The following is a 26,409-nucleotide window of genomic DNA, read 5'->3' on the forward strand; positions in this document are numbered from 1 at the left end:
GTTAGGATTGTTTTGAGAGTGGTTTTGACCACACGTTTTCAGGAACCTGCAAAAGTGGACTACACATTGAGAACTACTGATGTGTGATAGGATCTCAGTTTATGTAAGGAATACATAGAAATCTACAGACTAAACATCTGAAAGAATTTTTCACCGATTTCAATCGTATGAACCCTAATGATGAGTCATAAACTTAAAAATCCTGTCTTTTAATGTGAGTATAGATTCCTTCTCTGCTTTTTGGCTATGATCAAGTGTAATGTTTGTATAGAAGTATATTAGCTTTAAATTTTTTAGCTGAATTGAGAAATACTTATTATATTATTGTGCACAAAATCATGTTCTGATACACATACGTATTACGAGATGGTTAAATGAAGTTATTTTATAAAAATATGTCACATCTACTTTTTGTCATTAGAACACGTAAAATCTTCTGTCACAGCAATTATCAGGTATGTAACATGGTGATATTATCTCAAGACGTCATGATGTGTAATAGATCTCCCCCATCCTCTCTGTGTGTGTGTTACAGGTGATTGAGCCAGGGCTCCATAAATTATTTTGTTCGCATGTCAGCAAAACAGGCTGGGTTTAGAAAATATTTTAGGGTCTTTCTATTTTCTTTCTTCATTGATTCAATGGGTTAGATAGAGAAGAAAAAATGTATACTTAGAAACTAAGAAGTAGGGGTGAGGGTTCAAGAAAAACCTCACCCCAGCTCCTTTTCCAAAGGAGGGCTGAGCTGACCTCTAGCTTTGAGAAACCTACCAGGGGTCAGCACCAAAGGCCTTTCTATTGCTCTGATTTTTTCCCATCTTAAATGAGAATTCATTTGGTCACTATGTGGTCCTCACAGTTGCCTAAGAGAGCCCTTCCCTGTCAGAACTTGTCAGGTGGCAGGTCCTGTGTGTGTGTGTGTGTGTGTGTGTGTGTGTGTGTGTGTGTGTGTGTTTGCTTGTGTGTAAGTATGCACTTGCGCACTACTGTGCACATGTGTCTTATTACCACCCCACTTCATCATTCATCATTTCAGGCTTGGTTTATTAAAACATTCAAACGATTACTCTCATTTTATCTCTACCCCTTACTCATGCCAGCTTCAATCCATCTTGCACAATGCCACCAGTTTATTTTCATTTTTACGTGTGTGTTCATATGTGTGTATGTATGTGTAGAGACCAGAGGGCAATCTCAGGTATAATTCTCAGGAATTCCGTTACTGCTTTGATACAGGGTTTCTCACTGACCTGGAGCTCATCAATTAGGTTAGCCTGGCTGGCCAGTGAGCCCCAGGGACCCTCTTGTCTCTTCACCCCCAGGGCCAAGATTACAAGTGGGCATTATCACACACAGCATTTTTAAGTGCGTTCTGGGAACCAAACTCAAATCCTCACACTTGTGAGGCAAGGACTTTACCAACTGAGCTATCTCCCAGCTCTGATTTTCCTTTTATATATGTATATTTTAAAAATGTCCTGTTACTCCCTGGATGACAGGATATTTTGGTACCCAAGCTGAGGGTTTAAGACCTTAAAAACAAAACGAACGAACAAAAATAACAGTCTTCACCCTAAGTTCTCATTTTTATCTTTTATCATTCCTCTTTCACAGCTTCTATTTTTCCATTTCATGGAAATTACCTTCCTCCCTATCATAGGAACAGAATTCTTGCCCCGATGCCTTTCTTCATACAATTTCTCCTTCCTAGGCCACCTTCTATGTTGTCCTGCAGGCTCAGCTTAAGTGCATCCTTCATTAAAGTTCTGCTCCACCCTCCCTGACAGCAAGTATCTGACACTGACCAGGTGCCCAGGTACTATTAGCAGTCTATCAGTATTCACGGTCCTTACCTCTGCAGCTAGACTTTTTTGTTTGTTTGTTTGTTTTTTCGAGACAGGGTTTCTCTGTGTAGCTTTGCGCCTTTCCTGGAACTCGCTTTGGAGACCAGGCTGGCCTCGAACTCACAGAGATCCGCCTGGCTCTGCCTCCCGAGTGCTGGGATTAAAGGCGTGTGCCACCACCGCCCAGCTACAGCTAGACTTTTAATTCAAGCACGAGAACAATTTCTTGCCATTTGCAACACACATCTTTATTGATGATACACATATGAAGTCTTTGGTGACAAAATTCAAGTCAAAACAAGTAGGAGCAGAGTAGGCCATTCACGGACAGGTTCATTATCAATTCACATAGAGGACCCAGTAAAAATATTCCACCCAAGCAACACAATTCAAATCACAAATGTGTCTTCAGTACTACAGGACTACAGAACTACAGGACTACAGGACTATTTGGTATTCAGGAAATGGATCAGCTTAAAGCTGGTGACTGTCACAGACAACATCACTCTGAATGACACATTTTTCTAAACTGGCAGCTGAAAAGACCCCTTTACTATTCACACAAGGAGAAAAGCAATAACATCTCATTTTTAACGCTTCCAGATTGGAAAACTGAGAAATCACAGATCTTGAGGACACAGAGCAATCAGAATTTGTTTACCAGTTTGATAACTTTCACTTTCACCAAGAGGTCATGGTGATTTGCCAAGGCTCGGATTTTCTTAACACACACCCCAGATGTAGTACATAAGTAAAACAGGGAACCCTTGTTGAATTCTCTGTAGTTGAACACTTCTGCTCTGAGGTTGTCAAAGATAATCTCAAATAGAGTAAGAGCATTAATAAGAATTTCTGATTCCACATAAGAATTATAAAGGGAACTAAATGATGATGGCACTTGGGTACCGAGAAGTTTTTTCAGCATGTCTGGATTTTCAGCAAAATTTGAAAGTATTTTCAAAATTTCAACCTTAATTTTTCCACCCCCTTGAGATAACAAGCGGAAAAAGTTTGCAATGGAATTGACAAGCAGGTGCTGGTAGTCATTAGTAATAGTCATGTTTGTTAAAAATTTTAGCCCAACTACCTGTACTGCTGAGTTCAGGTTAGAAGCCATGATATCATCCATCACTTTGTTCATGTATACCTGCAGTCGGCCCTGGTTTTCATAATTTTCACTCAGGTTATTCATGGCCATTAAGGCTTTTTCCTTAATGTGGGGGTCAGTTTTGTTGATCATGTTAGCAATAATCGGGAGGCCTCCCAACTTTCGAATTGTTTCTTGATTACATGAATAATTGGCATTGTTGCTCAGGGTGAGCAGGGCTACCTGCTGGATAAAGGGGTCATCTGATTTCTGAAGCAAGGCTAGGACTTTCCTGAGATCTCGGACACCCAGAATCTCATCAATTTCATATGGAAAGGGGCGCTTATGCATGGGAATGGTTCTCTTGCCCTTCCCTTTGTGCTGAACCTCAGGTTCAGAGTCTGAATCTGACTCTGTATCAGTCCACCCAGATTCCCCCTCCTCAGATTCAGGAATCTCTGCTAGGAAAGCCTGTCCCCCATTAGCAGAAGCTGCAGCAGCTGCTGCAGCCCCATCACCGGGGCGAAAGCCCATCCCCAACTCATCCACTTCAACCTTGTTTTTCCTATTTTTGCCCTTGCCTCCATTCCGGTTCCTGTTTCCACCCTTGCCTCCACCTTTGGGCACAGCGCCAGTGGCTGATCCAGCCTTAGGTATAGCCCCAGTGTGAGCTCCAGGGCTTGCTTTTTTGCCAGTGGCTGCTGTCTTAGAGGACCCTGAAGTCCCAGGAGTCTCTGCGGCCCCAGAAAGCATCGGCAGAGAGGCTTCAGGCACCGTGGCAGGTGTTGCTATTCGAGGAGTCTCTGTGGCATTGGTAGGTGCTACCACCCTAGGGACCTGCACGGCTTCTGTGGTTGTTACCCTCTGGGTAGATACTGGTGCCCTAGCTAATGCTGCCGCATTGGGAGTTGTTGCCCCCCTGGGAGCCACTGTTGTCCCAGCAGGGGCTCCTGTCCTGGGAGGCACTGCTGCCCCAGAATACTGGACTGCCCTGGGAGGCACTACTACCCCAGGAGATTGGGCTGCCCCAGGATGCACTGTTGCCCCAGGAGACTGGACTGCTCTGGGAGGCGCTGATGCCACAGAAGACTGGACTGCCCTGGAAAGCACTGCTGCTGCCCCAAGAGACGGGGGTGGAAGGGGAGGCACCACTGTCCCAGGAGACTGGCTTACCCTGGCAGCAGCAGCAGCTGCTGCTGCCGCCCCAGGAAAGTGGGTTGCCACAGGAATATAGACTGCCCCAGGAGGCGCTACTACTGCCCAGGAAGGTGCTGCTGGCATAAGAGATTGGACTGCCATGGTTGGTGCTGCTGGCCCAGGAGACTGGGCTACCCCATGAGGTGCTACAGCCCACGGAAGTGCTGCTGGTATAGGAGGTGCTATTGATGGGGAAAGGACTGCTGGCCCAGGAGACTGGACTGCCCCAGGAAGTATTGCTGGCCCAGGAGACTGGACTGCCCCAGGAAGTATTGCTGGCCCAGGGAGTGCTGCTGCTCCAGAAGCCTGTGTGGTGCTGGCAGCTCCTGCCACTTTGGGAGCCACTGCTATTTCTGGGGCCCCTGCAGCTGTGGGGACCCCTGCCACCTTGGGTGGGGATGTAACTGCACAGGCAGCTGAAGTCATGGCTACTTTAGTAGGCTCAGTCCCAGTCCCATTTGCCTCCTGGACCTTACTTTCTGCCCCATTCTGAACCTTAGGGCTGGGTGCAGCTGGCACCATTTCTTCAGCTGCAGCTTTGGCAAGAGTGGATGTTTCTTCTTGGGCCTTATTCATTGCCTCAACACTCACTAGGGCTGGGGTATTGAATCCTGGCCCAAGGTCAATTGTGAATCCAGCTCTTAGCCCAGCTCTAGCTCTGGCTCCAGTACCCACCGAAGCCCGGTTCTTGGGCTTGGCTGGTCTCTTCTTCTTCTGGTCTCTTCCTCTAGTATATTTGTAGACACAGTACCAGGCACTAGCCCCGATCACTATTCCAGCAGCTACGCAGCCAGCATCCCGAGCACGGCTCATGATACACTTGGAACAATTCTCTGATCCAGGTTGTGTTACCGGCTTGCCTAAGTGGAATGTATGTTATCAGTCAAAGCGAGGCTCTCAAGCTCAGGTTTGAAAGTTCTTCTGAGGCTGCAAGCTGAGCTGGACCTAGTAAGAGTAAATGTTAGAAATGAGAGGCACAGGGTTTGGGCTCACTTTGTGTCTAACCTTAGAGGAGAGTTTGGGGACACAGGTGTGGAAGCCTACATTTGCTGATGTAGAGATCAGCTCCAGGTCTTATCTACAACTCTAGTCCACCTTCCCAGTACCAGTCCCTATCATTTCTTTGTCCCTAAATGGGGAGGGGGTAATATGGACATCTGGCAGAGAGTGGAAGATCTGAGATTCACCTACAGTACCTCCACCCCCATTCAAATGTCCTCAGATAGTGCTCATGTACATACCAACTTCCCGGGATCAGGAGCAATTCCCACGGTGCTCGTTCTCACAGCTGCAGAGTCTACAGGTAAATGGATCTGTGGGTAGATGACAGGTGGTTTTGAGCCTTTGGTAGAGAGATAGTTGTTTCTCCCCTGATTTGCATTTGGTGGGACAAAAAAAAAGCTCTCAGGACTCTTCCTTTTCTCCCCCAGTTGTTAATTTAAAGAGACAGATACCACATGCCCCTTTCCTTGCACCAAAAAGGACAGGCCAGGACAAAGGTGTCCTAAAGAAAGAAAAGATGCAGGCAGAGGTGTTCTGCTTCTATGTTCTGGCCTCTGCCACACCCACACCAGGGGGTCATCACCCCAAATACTGACCTGCAAGAATTCAGAGGTCTTTCCCCTTCCTTTAATTCAGTCAGAGCTTCATGCGGAGGACAGGCTGAAGGGCAGAAATATAGACTGCGGGTGCAGGCTGAGAACCTGGTGGACATATCATCACCCAGAACAAGAGCCCTAGTGTTAGCCTTTTTCTATCTGCACATCACAATGGCAAAAAAAAAAAGAAAGAAATTCCACCTTTCAATTCCTTTCATTCTTCTTGCCTCTTTCATCCCACCTCCCCAGGCCCCCAGCACTCCCACCCCCGTTTGCGCAGGCTCCCCAGGCACTCAACGCCCCCTTCTATTTCGCCCCACCCCTGGCCGCCATTTTTCTGAGACACAGCGCCACACCCCTTCTGCTGCATCGAAGCGGAGGGGGCAAGGCGAGAGTGCTGGCTAAGACGCAGCATGGGGGATTCCTGCCAGATATTCTACTGTTCCTCGCTTGTACTCAGCGGTTCTCCATCCCCCATCTTTCTGGCCTAGCACTAGCTTGCAGAACAAGGGCCACTAGGCCTGCCTCCTCAGTGTTAGGGTCGCGATTTTCCGTGATTTCTCTGCTCTGGGCTCCGCCTCCCACCCCCCACCCCAAATCCCCAGATAACCGCCGTCTCTTTAGCCCGCATACCCGAATTCCTTTTTCAGGCCTGAAAAGACAAGGATGAAGGGCTCTGTGGGCCGCAGGTGTCTGGAAAGCAGCCTGGCAGTTAGCATGGCGGTTTAATACCCGATTCTGTCACGATCCCCCAGCCTGTGAAGCCCATGCAGCGCCAAATCCGCCATCTCTCCCACAGAAGCTGGCACACCCATTTCCTAGCACCCTAGAAGGACAGGGGGAGGTGGGGGAGGGGAGGGGGAGAGGGGAGGGTTGGAGCAGCAAGGTGTCTGAAAAGGGAGGATGGGAGTGAAAAATACCGATTGCTTCCAAATTTCAAGCCCCTCCGGCCACCCGATCCCAACCTCCTTGCTGGGCTTGAATGTACTGCCACGTTTATTTCTCTTGCCTGCTGCTCTCAAAACAACACGGTAAGTAGGGAGCCGAGCCTGAGTGGCAAAAACAAAACCGCAAAACATCTGGGAGAGAAGTAAGCGGTTTTTCCCATACATCGGATAGTCCTTTCATTCCACTCCTCCCCTCTCGCCCGCTGCCTACCAAAGTCCGCTGCACCGGAGATCCCAGGGTCTGGAAAACCGGGGCGGCAGAGGATGCAGAAATGCCTGAGGCCTTGACTTTCAGCATCCCTGAGCTATTTCTATCCCCCGAGTCCTGAGGATGTTCATTCTCACACCCACCTGTCCAGTTCTGAGGGAATTTTCTTCTTCTTGCCTGGCAGTGTGCAGCTTAACAGCGTTGGTACCCGGAGGAAGATGGCAGGGATGGCCGTCAAGGCTTTAAGTACCTTTGCCCACGTCAGCTCTTGGTCACGTGAGGCTTCATTGCCAGTCAGCTTGGGTCCCGGAATTCCACTCCCACCAAGAGCGGGACCCCCTCCTTTATCCCCACTCCTGCCTCATCCTACCACATCAGGTCCTGTCAATCATTCATTGCCTTTGTAACTCAGGCCAAAAGTAGCCCCTTTCTCCCTGCATGAATTTGCTTTCTCTAGTTACTGGAGAGGAGCTGCAGCTTCTGGGAGAACTGTTGACATTGTTCACTTTTTTTTCCATGGGAATTATCTCATCGTCTCCCCCCCCCCCCCTGTTACTCCAAGCTTTCTTTCCCCTCCATCCTTCAGTCCCTACCTAGTTCCCACCATTTCCCTTGTGATTGAGTTTCTGCTCCTGTATAGATAAGGGGTGCATATCAAAGAGGAGGCAAGGATTGGAGGTTAGATCTGCACTTATGGAAGACTCGTTCTTTTGTTTTAAAAACCATGACTACAGCTTTATTTTGACAGGAAGAAGATACAATGAAAGAAGAACTAAGTGTGAGAAATAGTAGCAAACACTGACAGAAACGTTTTGTTTTAAAGCAGGATTTTTCTCTCGTTAATTTTGGTTAATTTTTATCACACAGAAAATAAATTGTATTAGCCACGTGGGTGATAGATTTCAAAGCATGCTAAGTATCTGAGCATTTAAAATGTGTTTTTTCTTGATGATATAAACTTATTTCCATATGATCTGTAAATTGATCCGTGAAGATGCATTCAGTTGCCCTATCTTATTTATTTTGGATAAATAATATCCTACTTTTCTTCTTGGATAGCTTTTAAGTTGAATAAATGAATGACCTTCTCTTGTCCTGTTAGAGAAATACATTTATTTAACATTATCATGCTGTTGCTTACTGCTGTGTGAATCTCCTGTAATTTCATGGCTGTAACCATGACAATTTTGAACATCTGTGCCTGGGTTAGGTTCCAGTTTAGTGATTCATCTTTAGATGAAAAGAAGAGCTTCAAGGCTAAGAAAAGTAATTGTGTGAAGGGTGCAGGATTGGAAAATCCTCCTTGCCCTGTTAAGAAGGATAGAAGCTGCTGTTCCACCACCCCCTCCCACACTCCTGAGCCTTTAATGCTATCCCCTGCATGCAGTCATCTGACTTTGTTGCTTACTTCCAAAATGTACATGGATAGCTCATCAAAGTGGTGACATGGGTGAATGCCTTTAGCCGCTTACCTTTCCTCTCTTAGGGGTAACTCAGCAATGCATGGAATAGCTTGCTCTTCTTATCTGCCTTTAGAGCTGACTATTTCAATGAATACAGAAGTGATGGTTGGGGGAAGGGTTGTGTCCTGGTGAATGTTTTCTTTAATATCCCATGTACTATACTACCTGGTCTGAAAGTTACAGCCTGATGGTCCTCACCTCTGGCTTCCTTTACTCCAAGCAACCAGTAGGATCCTAGGTTTGCTGCAGAGTAACTGCCAGTCCTCCTCTACTTTGGTGCTCCCTTAGCCAAATATATGTCCAGACCCAAACTACAGTGCCCAATGGCCACACTGATCAACCTCAATTAGGTGTTCATACTTAGTTAACTCTGTGGTCCATCTGAAATGATATTCATCCTAAAGGTTTTATTTTTAATTGTGTATGGGTCTAAATCAATTTTAGGAGGTCAGATTAGAGATCCTTGACAGCGACAGTTTTCCAAGGAATCTGTGATCCATCTCTCAGATATTAAGAGCCAACAGAATGGCCTAAAGAGATCTTGTTTTGTGTATTTGTCAAGATTAAGAATCTTCTTTGTCAGTCGGTAATGGTGGCACACACCTATAATCCCAGCACTCAGGAGGCAAAGGCAGGAGGACTTCTGAGTTTGAGGCAGCCTGATCTACAGAGCTAGTTCCAGGGCAGCCAGGATTGTTACACAGAGAAACCTTGTCTCAAAACAAACAAACAAACAAACAAACAAACAAAAACAAGAAGAAAAAAATCTCTTTTGTCTAGTAATAAATATTACAAAGCATGTTTAAAGCCCTAATTCAACCTCCCAGCATAAAAGGAAAGCTAAATAAAACCAATAAGGAAATATATAAGTATATATGAAGAAAGAATCTTGTAACTTTTCTATTCCCAGCCACTGCTAACTATTTTTGATTTTCTTTTAAAGCACATTTTAATAAGTATGGTTATGCTTATTGATAAAGTTCCAAATGAAGCAGAAGTCATAAAGGAAATAGGCATTGATATTTGTATTGTAATATCAGTAAATCTGCAGATTCACTTGTGGAACATTATTATCTTAAAGTCAAGGTTTCCTCCCCAGGAACATTCATGTGAGCACCTGTCCATTTTTATATTTTATGTTTCTTCAGCTATCTAATTCACATTATTTGCTAATTTTTCTGAATTATTAGTTATCTTTGTTGTAAAATCACTGTTTCTTTAAAAACTATTTATTATTTTTATTTTATGTGTATGTGTGTCTGTGTGTGTATGCCACAAGTATATGGGTTCCTGTGAAGGCCATAAGAGGAGGTTGAATTCTCTAGAGCTGGAGTTACGAGCGGTTGTTTGTTACTGGATGTAGGTATTGGGAGCAGAACTTGGCCCTCTGCAAGAGCAGCAAACACTTTTCACCCATGAGCCATCTCTCCAGCCCAACCACTATTTCTTTCTTGAATTACAATTTCTCACGGGAAACTATATTTAAGAGAAAATATTCTACTATTATATATTTATTTTCTGCTAGCCAACTTTTTGATATCTTAATAGTTCCAATAGTTCTTAAGTGACATTTTTGGTTTGTGTAGATTTATACTAAATGCCATTTTTTTTGTAACAGGTTCTCATTTCCTCCTTTCTTTTTTGAAATTTTATTTTTTATTTGTTTATTTTTATTTTATGTGTATTGGTGTTTTGCCCACATGTATGTCTGTGTGAGGGTGTTGGGTCCCCTGGAAATGGAGTTACAGACTTGTGAGCTGCTGTGTGGGTGCTGGGAATTGAATCCGGGCCCTCTGGAAGAGCAGCCAGTGCTCTAACTGCTGAACCATCTATCCAGCCCCGAAATTTTATTTTTTATTGTTACCACTACAGGGATAAATTTTAAACAGGACAAAGATGCAGTGATTTTCAAGTATATGAATAAGTCTGAGTATAATTTTATATTCTTCCTAAATATCATACTTTATGAATTCTAAATGTTCAATCAAAATATTTGATTGAGAAATCCAATTTCCATCAGGAGACATTCTTGACAAGCACCTCGATTATAAAAAGGCAAGAGATATGTTTTTGTTTTTAGCATACCATTATACAGAAAAGACAAAATGATTTAATGTCAAGACAATACAACTAAATACTACTAAGCACCTACTTATACAACCTTTGAAAAAGTTTATTAAAAGTAGGAAAGCAGAAATAGAAATTATTTTCATGTATTTAAAAAGGTACAAAAAACTTTTCTAAACCTGAGTTGCCATTAGTTGCTACTCTTACTCCATGTAATACTTTTAGAAACAAAATCCTAACAAAATGCATAATCCCAATTTATACGTGCCAAATCCCAAATAGGATGAAACCTTAAGGTTTTTTGTAAGTTAGGCATTTCCCCTTTTCTAATATTCATGCTTCCTTCTCTTTATTTTTCTCTTTGACCATGACCTCTCTGAGAGCCTCCTCATTTTGTTCTCTTTTGTTTTATCCCTTAGTGTAACATATGTCTTTTTCAAGGTTATTTTTAACTTATCTTTACTAGTATCACTCAAAAAGTAATATTCAGAAATATTATCAATGAGTGGAAGTGACTTGTAAGATCTATTGTCCTGGTAGCCCACAGGGGAGTGATAAATCTACCAGGTCAGAGAACTTCATGTATTCTTTATCAGGTTAAGGATATTTTCTTTTGTATCTAATTTAATTTAACCAATAATGAATCATTTAATTACATATAATTCTTTACTACGTAAATGAAGTTTTCCCTCTTCTTTTTATTTATAGTTTGAAATTTTAAGAATGACTAGCTTCATTTACTAAGTGCTGAGCTACGATTATAGTTCAGTGGTAGAGTGCTTGCCTGCTAGCAGGAGGCCCACGTTCAATCCCCCAAATTCAAATGCTTTGATTGTAAGATTTCTCTTTCTATTAACTTGCTGTTGTCCAGAATGATGAAAATAGAGCGTTCCCATCACTTTTGTTGCCCCACAGTATATTCCCAACACATCTAGACATATTAACACTTTTGTAAACTCCAACCCTCCTTCCTGAATTGTTTAAAATAAACACAAATATCCTCGTTACAACTGACAAGAATCTACCATAGTCAAACTTCGTACACTTTTGCCTCATTTTTCCTAATCATCCCAGCTTCCTTGATATGCCTGGGCCAAATTGGCCACAAACCCTTCATAGAGCCTTTGTATTTGTTTGTCTTTCTGCTTGAGATAATCTCCTCCTACATATCACCACATATCCCTCATACTGTTGTATTTTATCAAAGGTGAGCTTTAAAGGGAATCTAGCTCAGCGGCAGAGTACTTACATAGCACCGTCTTTTACTTCCTTGCTTCCTGATCTCCTTCTTTCCTAATAGTCTTTCAGGATTTTTCTTTTAGATTCCACATTTGCAAGGAAACATGAAATATCTTTCTGAGACTGGTTTATTTTGCTTAACATAAAGGTTTTCAGTTCCATCCATTTTATTTTTATTTTTCGCAACAAAAGATCCCAGGTCTATCCATTTAGTGACATGATTTCTTTTTTATGGCAGAACAATGTTCCAGTGTGTGTGTGTGTGTGTGTGTGTGTGTGTGTGTGTGTGTGTGTGTACCACATTTTCAAAGCTCAACTTTTTAGTGAGTCTTTTCCTGGTCAGTTTGTACCCCAGAAGTAAAGCTGTCTCCTCCCGTTACCAGAGAAAGGCTTAAATTTTGTCATGTGTGGAAAGACTATAAAGGCCAAGAAAAGTACACTGTATTGCAGTGGATGTGAGAAAAGCACAGAGGGTCGTATATGTCACTCTTTGCTGTGCTAATAGGGCCAGGAAAAAATCAGGACCAGAATTCACTAGCGATGTGGCCTGATATGATCAGTAGCTCACATACTGAAGTCTTGTTCAGACAGAGGTTCCTTTTTGCTCTTCTCGTTTTCGTTCTTTGAGAATTTCATTCAATGTGTTTAGATTATGCGCACACCTTCCCTCACCTCCTCCAGATGTCTTACCCTTTCCCTTACGAACCCAACTTGGTGTGATCTTCAAAAAAACCCATTTAGTCCAATTTCTGCTGCCCATCTATTCTTGGATATGTGGTCTTCCACTGGAATATGCTCAATTTACCAGGGTTTACACTCTTAAAGAAAACTGAGTGAGCCCCCATCAGAAGCTATCAGTTACCAGTCGTTCCTAAGCTGAGAGTGGGGACTTTATGCCCACCTCTTCTCCATGAGGGGATTTCTTCTGGCTTGAGTTTTGTAGGTCTCGCGCATGCTGTCTCAACTCCTATGAGTTATTAATGTGCAACTGCCCTGTTGTATCCAGACAATACTGTTTCCTTGTACTTATTCACCACTTCTGGCTCTTATAGAGACTTTTGATAAGCAACAATTCTGTTCTCTTGGGGGCTATATGACTGTGGCCTTGGCAGGAACAAGAAGAAGAGGAGGAAACTCATCCTAATTCTGATCCCTGCGGTTTGGTGTGAGGGTGAGTACTGATTGGAGACTGCTAGCATGGGTGTACATGGTAGTAGCACAATTTTTAAGTTTGGAGTGTACACTGTTTCCCAGTAGGGCCCATGGAAACTTAACCTCTTTCCTATTTCATTCACGTTTTCTAAAGTTCAGGGCAGTAACAACAGCAGAAATAGTTGGCATTGGTGACTTAAGAAGGCAGGATGGAGGAAGAAGTTTTCAGGGGAATCAGAGGAATGGCGACTGGGGTTATGTGTAGCCAACATACATAGGGGTATATGTTTTCACACTATTTGCAGCTGGAATATCCATTAGTCAAGTGTCTACAAGCTTTTCAATGAGTTATTTAGCCATCCTCCCCGCTCCCATTAGTGTAGAAGGAATAGAGAGGCTGGGAGCCTGGGTGGGACCCAGCTTACCAAGTGTATAGTATGGCTATCAGCATTGAGTTAATATTGTTGTGTGGGCTTTAGAGGAGCAGGACAAAGATCTCATATGCTCAAGGGACTCATAGACAGCTCTCTTCTCTCCTTGCTTGCTTGCTTGCGTGTGTGTGTGTGTGTGTGTGTGTGTGTGTGTGTGTGTGTGTGCGTTTATAGGAGCAGTTTCATTTTAACACGAGGGAAACCTCTCTCACACCAAATCCCATTATTCCTAATGGGCTTAGGGATTGGGAGAAACAAACTCAAAGAAATGCTGGTATAAACTCTATGAGTAAAGAAAACAGCATTTTCTTGACTGAGAAAATGAAACTGGAGAACATCTACAGAAATGAAACAAATCAGTTTCCAGTAGGTTAAGTAGGACTCCCCAGATGTAAAACCTGAGATGAGGATTCTTGTGAAAATGGTTTACTAAAGGAGTGCTCTTAGGTGAAACTTATATGTATATGGCAGCATAAGACAGGCGAAGAAGCTGGGCAGAAACATAGTTCAGCTAGAGTCTAGCTTTAGTCTGAGATCAAGGAAACTCTGAAACATGAAAGACATGAAGGGATTGGTCCATCTTGAGATAAGGGAGCTTGGCTTCTATATCCACTGAGCTAGGATACATGAATAGTGTCAGATGAGAGGAAAGAGGTTTTGGTTCCACACAGTGGCTCTGACAAATATTCAAATATGACTCCAGCAGCCAACACTCGTAGCAGCTACAGATAGGTGCATCCATCTAGTAAATGGAATCTGGAAGGTGCACCAGTAGCATCTACTATACCCACTATAGTTAGTCAGTCTGCACTCTCGCAATAAAAACGAGCTTCCCATCCACGTACCTCCACCCACTTCCAGAAGATTCAATTTCAGCATTGCTATCTTTGGAGTCTTTTCATGCGTGCAGCCTGTCAGGATATGGGCAGCTTATCCACAAATACAGGAAAAAAGGAAACTGCTTGAGCTTCACTAATCTAGTTGCCTCAGAAATAGTTGCTTCAGAGGCTAGCTTTTCCTCTCTAATGGAGAATCAAATCACCTCCATCACTGTATGAATTTTGGATAGGGGATTGTCCTTGCAATTTGGCACCTAGTGAAACTGTTTTTTGCATGTAATGAGATTATGGACTAATACAGAGGTTGAGGGAAATTTAGTCATAAGATTCGCAATTCTGACGCATTTAGAACAGGTTTTGTAGAGGTTAAAACTATGCACAATATATCTTTAATCTGTATACAGTTCAGGATAAGTCAGTCCTATGGAAAGGCATTGAGGCAAAGAGTCCCTGCTACATTAATGGGCTGTCTATATATCTAACATCCATGTGATAGCCATGAATTCTTGGGGGGTAAAGATGGTGCCTTAGAGGAATTTAAACTTTGAGTCTCCATACTGTTAATGTAAAAGAAAAACCAGTTTCCTTTCTTCCTGTGGTTTCCTTGCTCATGAAGTATTGTTAAATTTTACAAGCCAGAATACCAGGAAGCATTGTTCCATACTGAAAACTCATTTCAAACTTTGTTCTGCTTTTGCTGCAGGCGAGGGGAACAGAGATCTGTGTTAGGGTTACAGTTGCTGTGTTTAGGATCAAGTCTCCCTGACATATCTCACAGCTGTCCTGTCTGAGGCTTGCTACATCACAGAGACACTGCTGAAGTAGGGCACAGGTATCTCCTTGTTCAGTACAGCCATTTCTGTTTCTGAATCAACGCTTTTGTTAAAAAGAGGGATTTTTTTTGACTATGGGGAAATTTCTGTCTCTTGAAATACAAGCTATCTTATTCAACTTCACAGATGAGGTCAGAAGAGTATAAATAAATTAGCTAAGACATTATGGACAACTATGGGTGATTCATTTTAAAGCATAGATCCAGTTAAAATAATTAAATGTTGAGAAATAGTACTGAAATACAATTTATTCCCCATTCCAGTTTCATTTTTAATTAAAAGTAATACCTACAAGTGTTTCGAGAGAATTAAATAGTACAGCATAATATAGGGTACAGTATGGAGAGTCTACAAAATATGTCTACAAAACAAGGATGCCTGAGTCCCAGATAATGGTCTATTTTTCTTCAGTAGCAGAATTTCTCACACAGCCATATTTTTACTACTCAAATTAGATACAGTGTGGTTGATCAATTTGGAAATCTGATTTGCAATTTGCAGAGAGTCTCTGGTAACAGTACCATCAAATTCAGGAACAACTGTCACTTGTGGTTAAGAAAATCCTCTTAAGAACACAGTACACAGCTGGGACCTTTAAGCTTTGTTTATTCCAATGGTGGGTGATAAAGGTGATTAAAATTTAGAATGTATAGGATGCTTTGTGCTGGGGACATCGCTGTTTGTAATATGGAAAAGCTATTATTTCTGAACATGTGTTCCATGTAATCAAACCCTGAATTTGTTCACTGAGGTCCACATTTTATTGCTGTGTACTTATATATTGAAGTCTTTATTATTTAAATTCTTATGGCAAACATAACTTTGCTATTCTAGACTTTAATTTCACTTTACACACCAAAATATATGCTTTTAGAAGGGAATTTTTTTAAGGACTGTGAGTTTTTTTCTGAAATGCAAACCCTGTCTTCAAGAAGAGCAGGATGCACAGTGAGTCATGTGAAACATCAGATGGTGTAGACATGTCTTTCTTTTATCTAGATCAAGGGCTTCTAAAGGATCTGAGCATCCATAAAAACATCTTCCACCTATTTTTTTATTATACCTTTACAGTGAGTCTAGAAATGGTTCCTTGGCCAGCCATGGAATCAAAATCTTATCAAGAAAGATTTCTGGAGTCCAAACCAAACTGTTGGGACATGCAAAATTCTCATGTCAGATATCTAGTAGATCAGGGCAGTCTTGTGAAAAGGAACCTTTAATTTGTGTTGGCAGAAACAGCTTCCAGAACTGGCCTATAGTTTTAGAGTAGCCTTGTGGCTTTCTCCGGAATATCAAGCATCAAGTTGTTATTGATCATGGAGACAGTATACTTCTCAGGCACTCTTCCTTTTCTTCTGATGCAGTTCAAATAGAAAATTCAAATTCATAGAAGTAACGTCTTGAAATTTAAATACCAACGACCAGTATTCACTATATTAATTGGTGGGGCAAATAACTAAAAGCCCATCCACATGACAAAAACTGCAGCTTGATCAGATAAGACCTTCTGTGTAAAGATGTCTCATAATTATTAGTTTGAGTATACCTAGTGTCTGTTAGTTTAATTTTCAAAATTAACTCATTATTAAATATTTTTGATGTATTGAGGGTCTTATTATCCTGTAAGTAAAATAATTACTTCTTGCATAGAAGCAATGAAAAAAATTCATTCTAAATTTTAATATTAATCTGCAGAGCAAATATTAATGGAACAGTTAATTATGAATGTAATTAGTAGTGTAGGGTTTTGATGCTAATCATGAACTGCTAAGTTAATTATGTGTGCAGTTCTACCAAACAAAATTTCATGCAGTGTATTTTGGATTGTGCCTACTCTAGAATTTTTGAAAGGCAGACTAGAGCACTTGGTGAATGTTCTGTACCCTTTTCCTAGAGAAGCTTCAACGTCTTCCAGTCCATGGGTGCCTGGTGTGCTCCACATTGCCATATTTTGAAATATGCAAGTTTCTTGGCTAATCTAGGTCAGTGGTTTCTAATGGTTATGTATTGTCAAAGCATAGCACACATACTAGTGTACAAATATTTATCTTTCTGTATATAATAAAAATGTAACAATGTATTATATACATTTTAAAACAGCATAGTTGATCACTTGTAAAGGTAAGGCAAAGGAAAAGCAATTTATGTTCTGTTGAGGCTGGTGTACTTCACTTGGAAGATCTTTGTTCCAAGTAAGATAAGGTACATAGAATTCTCCTGGCATGGGAACAAGAGATACAGGAAGTAGTTCATTTTAGAAAAAGCAATATAAGGCTTGGTATGGTAGCAAACACCTGTAATACCAGAACTTGGGAAGTAGAGTCAGGAGAAAGACAACTTTGAGAAAGGCAAGCTTGGGTTACATAGAGAGAGACTCTCAAAAACCAGCAGCATAAAAATTAATATGAAATTGAGAAAATTATGTGTTATATATGTATATGAATGAATTAAAATCAAACCACTAAAGAAACACCAGACATTTAAAGAAAAAAGAAAGCCCTGAGGCTAGGGTGTGGAGTGGAGGATAAGAGCACTCAATCTGCAAGCATGAGGTTTGCATTGGAATCCATAGCACCGATGTAAACAACCAGGCATGGCTGTGCGTTTCTGTAAACCTAGCTGTGGTGATATTGTGTTCCCCAAAATACTCTGCACCCTAATAAACTTATCTGGGGTCAGAGAACAGAGCAACCATAATATTGAACATAGAGGTTAGGCAATGGTAGCACACGCCTTTAATCCTAGCATTCCAGAGGCAGAGATCCATCTGGATCTCTGTGAGTTCAAAGCCACACTGGAAACAGCCAGGCATGGTGATTCACGCCTTTGATCCCAGGAACTGATGGCAGGAAGTAGAAAGGTATATAAGGCATGAGGACGAGGAACTAGAGCTGGTTAAGCTTTTAGCAGCAGTCAGCTGAGATCCATTTGGATGAGGACACAGAGGCTTCCAGTCTGAGGAAACAGGATCAGCTGAGGAACTGGTGAGGTGAGGTGGCTGTGGCTTGTTCTGCTTCCCTGATCTTCCAGCATTCACCTGGAAGATACCTGGCCCTGGGTTTGATTTTATTAATAAGACCTTTTAAGATTCGTGCTACACCTAGGACTGGGAGGGAAGAGACCCGTGGATCTGGAGAGCTTCCTGTAAGCTTACTGGGCAGCCTAACCTAAACAGTGAGAGTCCAGTTCAGGGACAGACCATGTCTCAAGGCAGAGAGCAATAGAGGAAGACACTCGACATCTGTCTGCTCACATATGCACAGTCCCACACTCATGCACGAGAGAGAGAGAGAGAGAGAGAGAGAGAGAGAGAGAGAGAGAGAGAGAGAGAGAGAGAGTCCTTACATTAATGAGAACATTGTTTTACTAGCTTGTGAAACCAAATTATGCAATTTAGTACAATTGTTATGATTCTATATGGAATGTCTCCCAAAAGGCTCCTGTGTCTTGGTTGCCAGCTGCTGCTGATTTTTGGAAGTGATTAGATAGTTAAGACCCTGACTTCATCAATGTGTTATTAGCTCATTAATGAATTCACAATTTGATGATTAATTACTTGTCACTTCACCTAAGCTAATGGAGATTTTATATATGTGTATTACACTAAGTATAATATACACTGAGTTTGATCTCTTGCACCTGAAAAAAGTGAGAATAAAAAACAATACCATATAGCTTAGCTAGGTATTTAAGGCAAGAGACACTTTTACCTGAGTACCTATTATAAGGCAAAATGGAAGAGATTAGACATAAAAATAGACAAAAAGCTAAAAGATATGAACATCGAAAATTAAAAGTATAAATTGCATTAAAAAGATCAGCTAGCATGGGATCTTGGACAATGTCACATGAGACAGAAAGAGTAGCATGTAGGCCAATGATGTTGCTACAACCCAGGCTTGAATTACTATATCATGACATACCTGGGTATCAATAATGAGCAATAATAAAGCATACTCTGTAACTAAAGAAATGCTTGTAGTTAAGACAAAGGCTTACCCTCTGCTTCTATCAATAGATTATAATATCATCCTGTAACAAAGTGATGAGACAGATCATTTGTGTATAGTTTTGAATCGAAAGAAATTTAACTTTGGAAGATAGTAGCTTTGGTGAGGTAAGGATGGATGGGGACACACACACACACACACACACACACACACACACACACACATTGAAAATGAAGCTTCTCTTTCAAAGTTAAACATTTAAAAGCCTGTCACAATGGATATGGAGTAGACTGTAGGACACAATGAACACTGTCGATCCAGGAATGCCTACAGCATTTGAACACATGAACAGTCCAGTAAAGGTTGAATGGGTCTAGCTGATGAAAAAGCATAAAAGTTATGTTCTAGGCAGAAGTGAAATTAGAACAACTTAGTATGGCCAAAGCAATGAAGATGAAGTGGGGACAGTCAGGGACGTGTAAGGCCTTGTTTGGTGTGGTTAGGATATTTGGACTGCATCCAGTGTAGCAGGAAGACAACTATTGAGAAGTTTTAAGTTAGAGGCGAAAGAACTCAGAATTTAAGAAGATCTGGTTGGCTGCCAAGTACACTGGCTGTCCCCATCAGCATTTGACAACACAAAAGGCTGCTCAGATTCCAGAAGAGAGATGTTTTGAGCAAGGGAAGCCAAAGTAGCATCCAAAAGAAGTGGTCTTCTGGGGAACATTTTCCAAAAGTTTTATTACATATATTTATTTATTTAATGAGAAGGGGGAAAGCAGGGGGAGGGGAGATTGGAGAACAATTTTCAGGAATAGATTCTCTCCTTATGCCATGTGGACCAAACTCTGTCAGGCTCAGCAGCAGCAAAGACCTTCATCTACTGAGCCATCTTGCTGGCCCCAAGAACCATTTTGAGTATAAATGGAGGATAGTGTCTCAGCCCATTTCGACTGTTGCAACTAAGTTCTTTAGTTGGAGTAGTTGGGAAAATACAGAAATTAAGTGCTTGTACTTACGAAAACTGGAGGTTCTAGGTCAAGGTTCTGGCAGACTGAATGCCTGACGAGGGCTCATCCTCACAAGTGGCAAACTTTGTGTCCTCTCACGGCAGAAGGGCAGGACAGTTTCATTTTAAATGGGGACTAATTTTATTCATGAGCATGGAACCTTCATGACCTAGTCATTCCCTAGAGGCTTTGCCTCCTAATACAATCACATTGAGGATTGGGTTCAAGCATGTGGATTTAGGAGCAGCCAAAGAAGTTTCAGATAATAGTAGATGGGTTGTAGGGATGAGGAAGAGAAGGTGATCTGACTTGGGCAATGAGTGGATTATTGGTGCCCTTCGCTGAGAGTGGGAACACTTTTAGGAAGGTGGGGACAAGGTTGGGCAAAACTGAGTTGTAGAAGCTGGAAAATTATCCAAATGAAACTGTTCTGTGATGTATTGATCATATGGATGGGGAGTTAGGCTGCAGGCTCTGGACTGGAGATCCAGATATAGAATGTCAGTTTTCAGGCCTCTGGAAGCAGGTCAGCTGGCTGGCAGAAGCCAGATTTTGTAAATGGAGGAGAGAAATGGGAAGCAATCAAGATGGCGAAGCAGCAGAGGTCAGATATGATCACTCAGTGTGAAAAAGATTTTTGTATCATTTTAAAGGTAGCGATGTTTCTCTCCTTTCTGTTTTTTGTTTCATTTTGTTTTGAGATAGGGTCTCAGTAGCCAAGGTTGAACTTCAACCTGTGCATGTATCTGAGGATAACTTGGAATTTGTGATTCCTCTGCCTCTACCTCTTGTACTGAGATTCCGAGATGCACGCTGTGCCTAGGATTGGATCCACGGTATTGTGCATGCTAGGCAAGCATTCCATTAGCAGATCTACTTCCCCGGCTTCTTCCATGGTTTTAGTGTCAAGATGTGTCTGTGCTTCTGGGTGGCGGGGGGAGGGCAGCTGAGAGGTTGCTTATCCCTTTGATAGCTTGTATTCTGTTTTTCAGAGTTGTCTCAATAAGGTCACCAAGGGGGTGACCTTAAGCTGCTGCTCTAGGACCACTTGAGACAACTACCTCAGCCTCTGAAACACTGCATGTTTTAGAACGTTTAGAATTCTTGGTATGCTTCCTCTTTTAATATACGCACTTTTTTCATCTTTTAAGCCATTCCATTGTTTGTGAAGTTCTATTTGGTATTAAACCATGATTCCATCTTATTTGTGGAGTTCTGTTCACCATGTGAGTGGTTCTGAGATCCTTTAAAATGAGATTTCATTCCCACTAGCAATGCATGACTGTTCAAGTTGCTCAATAGCATCTCTAACATCTGGTACTGATAATATTTTAATTATAATAGGCCAGGGCATAAGTATAATTTTATTGTGGCTTTATTTTCCTTCATTTTAGCACTGGTTTGTTTTCTTATTACAGAATGTTAAGAATTATTTATGTATTTTTAATTTGCAGTTAATGAGATACATGCTTTTTAATGTTTTGTCCTAATCTGGGGATTTTCTTTTCATTCTTTTAACATAACTGTTTAAATCATGGGGCATTACTTTTAAATCTTGATAACATAAAATTATATCAATTTTTAAGTAAATTTTGCTTCTGTTGCCATATGACTTTCTAACCTAGAGTCAATATTTTTTTGTTTTTTAATCTAAGACTTATAGATTTTATATTTTATAGTTAGATCTGTGATCCATTGTGAGTTCATTGTTTTCATGTGGTGCAAAATGAAAGTTGAGGTCCTTTCCAAATTGGTGTATGGATGTCCAATTTGCTAGCAGCACTTTTGAAGTATCTTGCCCCCATGAAATTACTTTAATTATTTTCTAGAACAATCAATTAGCTGTGTAAGTTTGTGTGTGTTTCTAGACTTTTTTCTGTTTCATTGATTGAAAAGCCCACTGTTACACCAACACCACACAATTTTGATTACTGTAGCTGTGTAATTAAATTTTTTAAATTACATTTAACTATGCTTAATGAAAACTTATTTGCTTTTCTTCATGACTGGACAACTGCCAAATTCAATTTTTACACGTAGGCAGCAACATGTTAGACTCAGCAACAAATCAACTGGGCATGACAGCATGTGAGCTACACCAAATTATTTGTCCACCGAACGATAATCAATTGCAGCTTCTTTTAATCCTGATAACTAGCGAATTATCACAGTGTCTTCATCTCGTCAGCACCCTCATGGGGCTGGCAAACTTGATCATCAATAGCTATTTAGTACATAGCTAACTGAATAAATTACACAAGGGATGATTTATAGCATTTTTTCACAGTTTTTCTTCCACTCTGATGGTATCACAGGGCCTGTAGGAAAAGTGGAGGGGTTTTTTTTTGGTTTGTTTTGTTTTACTTTTGTGGCTCTCCCCCACCATTCCCAGATCATATTTCTTCTCATCTCCCACAAGCCAGCTCTGTTCAGTCTTAAACTCTTAGGCCACACCACTGCTACCCTCAGTGTTACAGTGGCCTGCTGTATTTTACTTCTCATTCACCGAAGACTTTGGCATCTGGTTCACTGTCTGTTTTTTCTCTTCCCTGTTAATCTTGTCATCATTCTTGGTGACTTCAACATCATGTAAACAATCCATCAAAGCCCTCATTTCCATGGCCTTACCTACATCTCACATTAGGCAACTACTCCCATTTATCATACTTTAGACCTTATCATCAATAGTAGTGCTGCCAAGGCCAAAATATTGATTTTAAGGGTTACCTTTCCTGGCCACTTCTCTGTATATTCTTATCCCAGTGTTTCTCCATATCCACCAGGAACTCCAATTCATTGAACTTACTGACATGTTGCACTGTTTATGACCCTCCTTATGGTCTTTCCTTCTTGCCTCAGTGAATTTGGTGCTGCTGTAACAGATTCTACAGACTTAATACCTTATAATGAAGTTTATTTGGATCATGGATCTAGAGACTAGGAAGTCCAAGATTGAGAGATTGTATCAAGTGATTCATAACATAACAATTCATCACATGGCATGAAAATGGGGGTCAGGGAAGAGATTGATTATACAGCGTTGTCTTTTATAAACAACATTAATCCATTGGTGAGAGTGGAGTTCTCATGACCTAATTACCTGTTCACATTGTGGCAATGGGGATTCAATTTAGACTACACAAATTCTGAGGCATTAAACAGTTACTGCATCACTATACCTACCTTATGTCTGTGGTCCAAATTCATAACCACTTTTTCACGTGTATCACTATCCCCCTTTCTTTACTCCCATCTTTACATGTCTGGGAAAACAAGAGCCTCTTTTATACCTTAGTCTGCTCTTCCACTTCTCTTTTTGGCCCGCTAAAAGTACTCACTGTTACTAACTGTTATCTCTGAATTTTTAAGTCGGCAATCTTTTTACATTTCCCTACTAAATTCACTTTTCTATCTTCTAAGACATTTTACACCAAAACCTTCAATATCAAGTGTGGAATTCTTAACAGGCATTTGTATGTATTCCTGTATCCTATTTTATTATCTCTCTTGAGGAGGTACTATAATTGATAAGAAAAGCTGCTGCTATTTTTTTCTTCAGCTTCATCCCTGTACTTCTCAGTATTTTTCATGTGCTCTTTTGAGGGGATATTCTAGAAACTCAAGTTCATGCCAAAGGAAGATAAATGGTAAAGTTCTGTTTCTGATTATTCAGATCATGCCTCATACTAAAAACAATGAAAAAGTGCTGGATAAAAATATTTAAAAAAACCTCTTAAGACTACCAAAGGGTTGACAAAACTGTATGAAATTGGCACGTTCAAAAATCCAAGTCAAAGTGAAAATCTAATAAATAAGAAGAGCACAGAAACTCTTTTACCCTGAGGGTATTTACTAAACTATTGAGTCTGAGCTAAAGTGTTCGCAGGTTAATGAGGCATGAGGAACAGAAGACAAAGAGCAGACGCTGTCTGCTTATAATGAGTCCAACAGAGACATGTTTTAATAAAGGTGCAATGCCAAAAGCATTAGAGCAATTTCCCCTTCTAGGCAAGTTTCTTCGGCACTGAACAGATCGGGGAGGGGGGGAGAGGGGGGAGGTGTTCCTAGGATATAGAAGAGTCTAGTGGTGTTCTTGTGGAATTCTCAAACTAAATATATAACATGCCAGAGCCCCCCAAATCTTCATGTTATTATCAGCAAAGAAGACCTTAAGGGAAAATATATTCCTAGAGATAAAGAAGGCCATTCAAAAGGATGGCAAATTCAGGGACTGGAGAGATGGCTCAGTGGTTAAGAGCATTTGCTGCTCTCACAGAGGATCAGAGATCTCTTCCCACACAGCACATGGTTCACAACCATCTGTAATTTCAGTACAGGGGATCCAATGCCCTTTTCTGACCTCCTTAGGTTCCTGCATGAACATATCTTTGAAATAAGGCCTTGGTATATAGTCCTTGCTGGCTTTGAACTTACTATCCTGTTTCAGTCCCTTGAGTGATAAAATTACAGGAATCTATCACCAACCACACTCAGCTTATACTTTCTTTTTGGTCTACTAACACTATTCATTAGGAAGCATACTAAAATAATTTACTTTTATTATTAATTTGTCTATTTTTCATTATATTTATGTCAAGTTTTGATTATACCCATTGTAGTTATCAAGTATAAATTCAATAGTTCTCGTATACTGTTGCAATCTCGTTGAATTTGTTATCCTTTAAAAACGTTTAAAGGAGTTTCTGGTTGGATTTGAGGCCTGCTCCAAGAGAAGGAATTCAGATCTGATACTGTAAACCTGGTCAAAAGCCTTAGGCTGGAGGAAGTTCTGGTTCTATGATGTAAGCTGCTGTTGTTACTCAGGTAAAAGGACAAGACATGCTTGTGAAAACTGCCTTCTCAACATTTTTGCTATAAATGGCCATAGCTTAGTGCTGCTGTCAGGTTTGCTCAGAGAAGTTTATTTTTGAGTTGGTGGCAGTTACCGAAGAGACTCATAGCTGGTCGAAGTGGTGAGAATAAGAGACTGTTGAATGCTCAGCCATAAATTGGACATCCACGTCTCCTCCTCCAAGGCCCCAGGGTCGTACTGAAAGAGCATGTAGAAAGCATATAAGAGCCAGAAGAACGGGTAGAGTGTTGGGTAACATTATCTTCTGGGAAGAACCTAGCTGTTACACTGAACTCTCAGCAGCTGTGGTTACCTGCACAGGACTGGGCCAGTGAACATTTACTATGGAGAGAAGATGGACTCACGAGACCTTACCCCCTTTAGATGTTCTATAGGTAGGTAATGGTTGCTAAGGCAGAGAGGCTAATAAGACTGTACCCCTCCCTTAGGATAGATATATAGGCAGTTAATGGTTGCTGGAGGGGGAACATGTTTTCTTCAGTGGTGTAGCCAAGAGTAAGTTGCTCATGCTCACTCAAGCTCCTGTAAGTAACCCTAATTAAATTCATTAGTTGACCAAAACCAAAAGAGACATAAAAGTAGAAGGGGGACTAGTTAATAAGAGGAAAGGGATCATCAGGAGTGGAATGAAGATCAAAAGGATAATAGGGAATGAATATGATCAAAATGCATTATTTACTCAAGTACTGGTTTGTTTTTGTCAACTTGACACAAATCTAGACATATCTGGGAAGAGGGAATCACAACTGAGGAACTGCCTTCATCAAATCAGCCCTTCACCGGGTCTATGGAAGCATTCTTGATTAACAATTGATGTGGGAGGGCCCAACTTACTATGGATAGTACCACCCTTAGGCTAGTAGTCCTGGATACTCTAAGAAAGCAGGCTGAGCAAGCCATAGGGAGTAAACCAGTGAGCAGCATTTCTCCATGGCTTCTCTGTCAATTCCTACCTCAGGTTCCTGCTTGAGTTTCTTCTGTGACTTTACTCAACCATGAACTACTTCAGTGTCAGCTGAAATAAATTCTTTCTTCTCAAGTTGCTTTTGGTTATGGTGTTTGTCACATCAATAGAAAGCAAATTAAGACACTTATTTAAATGTCATAATCAAACACATTATTATATACAATTAGCACATTCTATCAAAAAACAAAAATGAAAGAAAAGAGACACTAAGTTCATTATTTTATGGACTTTAAAACTTGTTACCTGGGGGCTGGAGAGATGACTCAGAGGTTAAGAGCACTGGCTGCTCTTCCAGAGGTCCTTAGTTCAATTCCCAGCAACCACATGGTGACTCACAATCCTCTATAATGAGATCTGGTGCCCTCTACTGGTGTGAAGGTATACATACAGGAAGAACACTGTATACATATTAAATACATCTTTTAAAAACCACGTGTTACCCATTCTACATAAAATAATTATTGTGTCATTGAAAACAGGAAGTTAGTAATAGGCAACCCTATTCAATGATAGACTTGCAGGTATTCTTTGAACACTTTGATTGTTTACAACCTTATTTCTTTGGAAAAAATTCATGGATTCACCCAGTAATTCATTCAACAAATAGTATTGAGTACTTGGTGTGATCTAGGCACTGTTGTAGGTGCCAAATTGCATAAAAAACAGAAATAGACATAACGTACCCTCATCAGGCTTACATGTAG

General features: G+C 41.1%; 1 protein-coding gene and 1 pseudogene across 3 annotated transcripts; one reads left to right on the forward strand and one right to left on the reverse strand.

Moving 5' to 3' along the window:
• Positions 1-2,072: 2,072 nt before the first annotated feature.
• On the reverse strand, positions 2,073-6,582 carry Armcx2 (armadillo repeat containing X-linked 2). Of its 3 annotated transcripts, none has more exons than XM_059250140.1 (4): positions 6,360-6,582; positions 5,727-5,831; positions 5,370-5,441; positions 2,073-5,073 (listed from the first exon to the last, which is right to left on the reverse strand). In XM_059250140.1, the coding sequence occupies exon 4, from the start codon at positions 4,939-4,941 to the stop codon at positions 2,491-2,493; it is 2,451 nt and encodes an 816-aa protein (XP_059106123.1). In that variant the 5' UTR covers positions 4,942-5,073; positions 5,370-5,441; positions 5,727-5,831; positions 6,360-6,582; the 3' UTR covers positions 2,073-2,490. The 3 variants fall into 3 exon arrangements, with proteins under 3 accessions (XP_059106123.1, XP_059106124.1, XP_059106122.1); XM_059250141.1 differs by having other exon boundaries at positions 2,073-4,988; positions 5,727-5,885; XM_059250139.1 differs by having other exon boundaries at positions 5,727-5,885.
• LOC131900113 (large ribosomal subunit protein eL8-like) overlaps positions 5,278-26,409 on the forward strand; it is a 59,612-nt pseudogene continuing 38,480 nt past the window's right edge.

This window comes from Peromyscus eremicus, chromosome X, assembly GCF_949786415.1.
Source record: "Peromyscus eremicus chromosome X, PerEre_H2_v1, whole genome shotgun sequence".
Lineage (NCBI taxonomy): Eukaryota > Metazoa > Chordata > Mammalia > Rodentia > Cricetidae > Peromyscus > Peromyscus eremicus.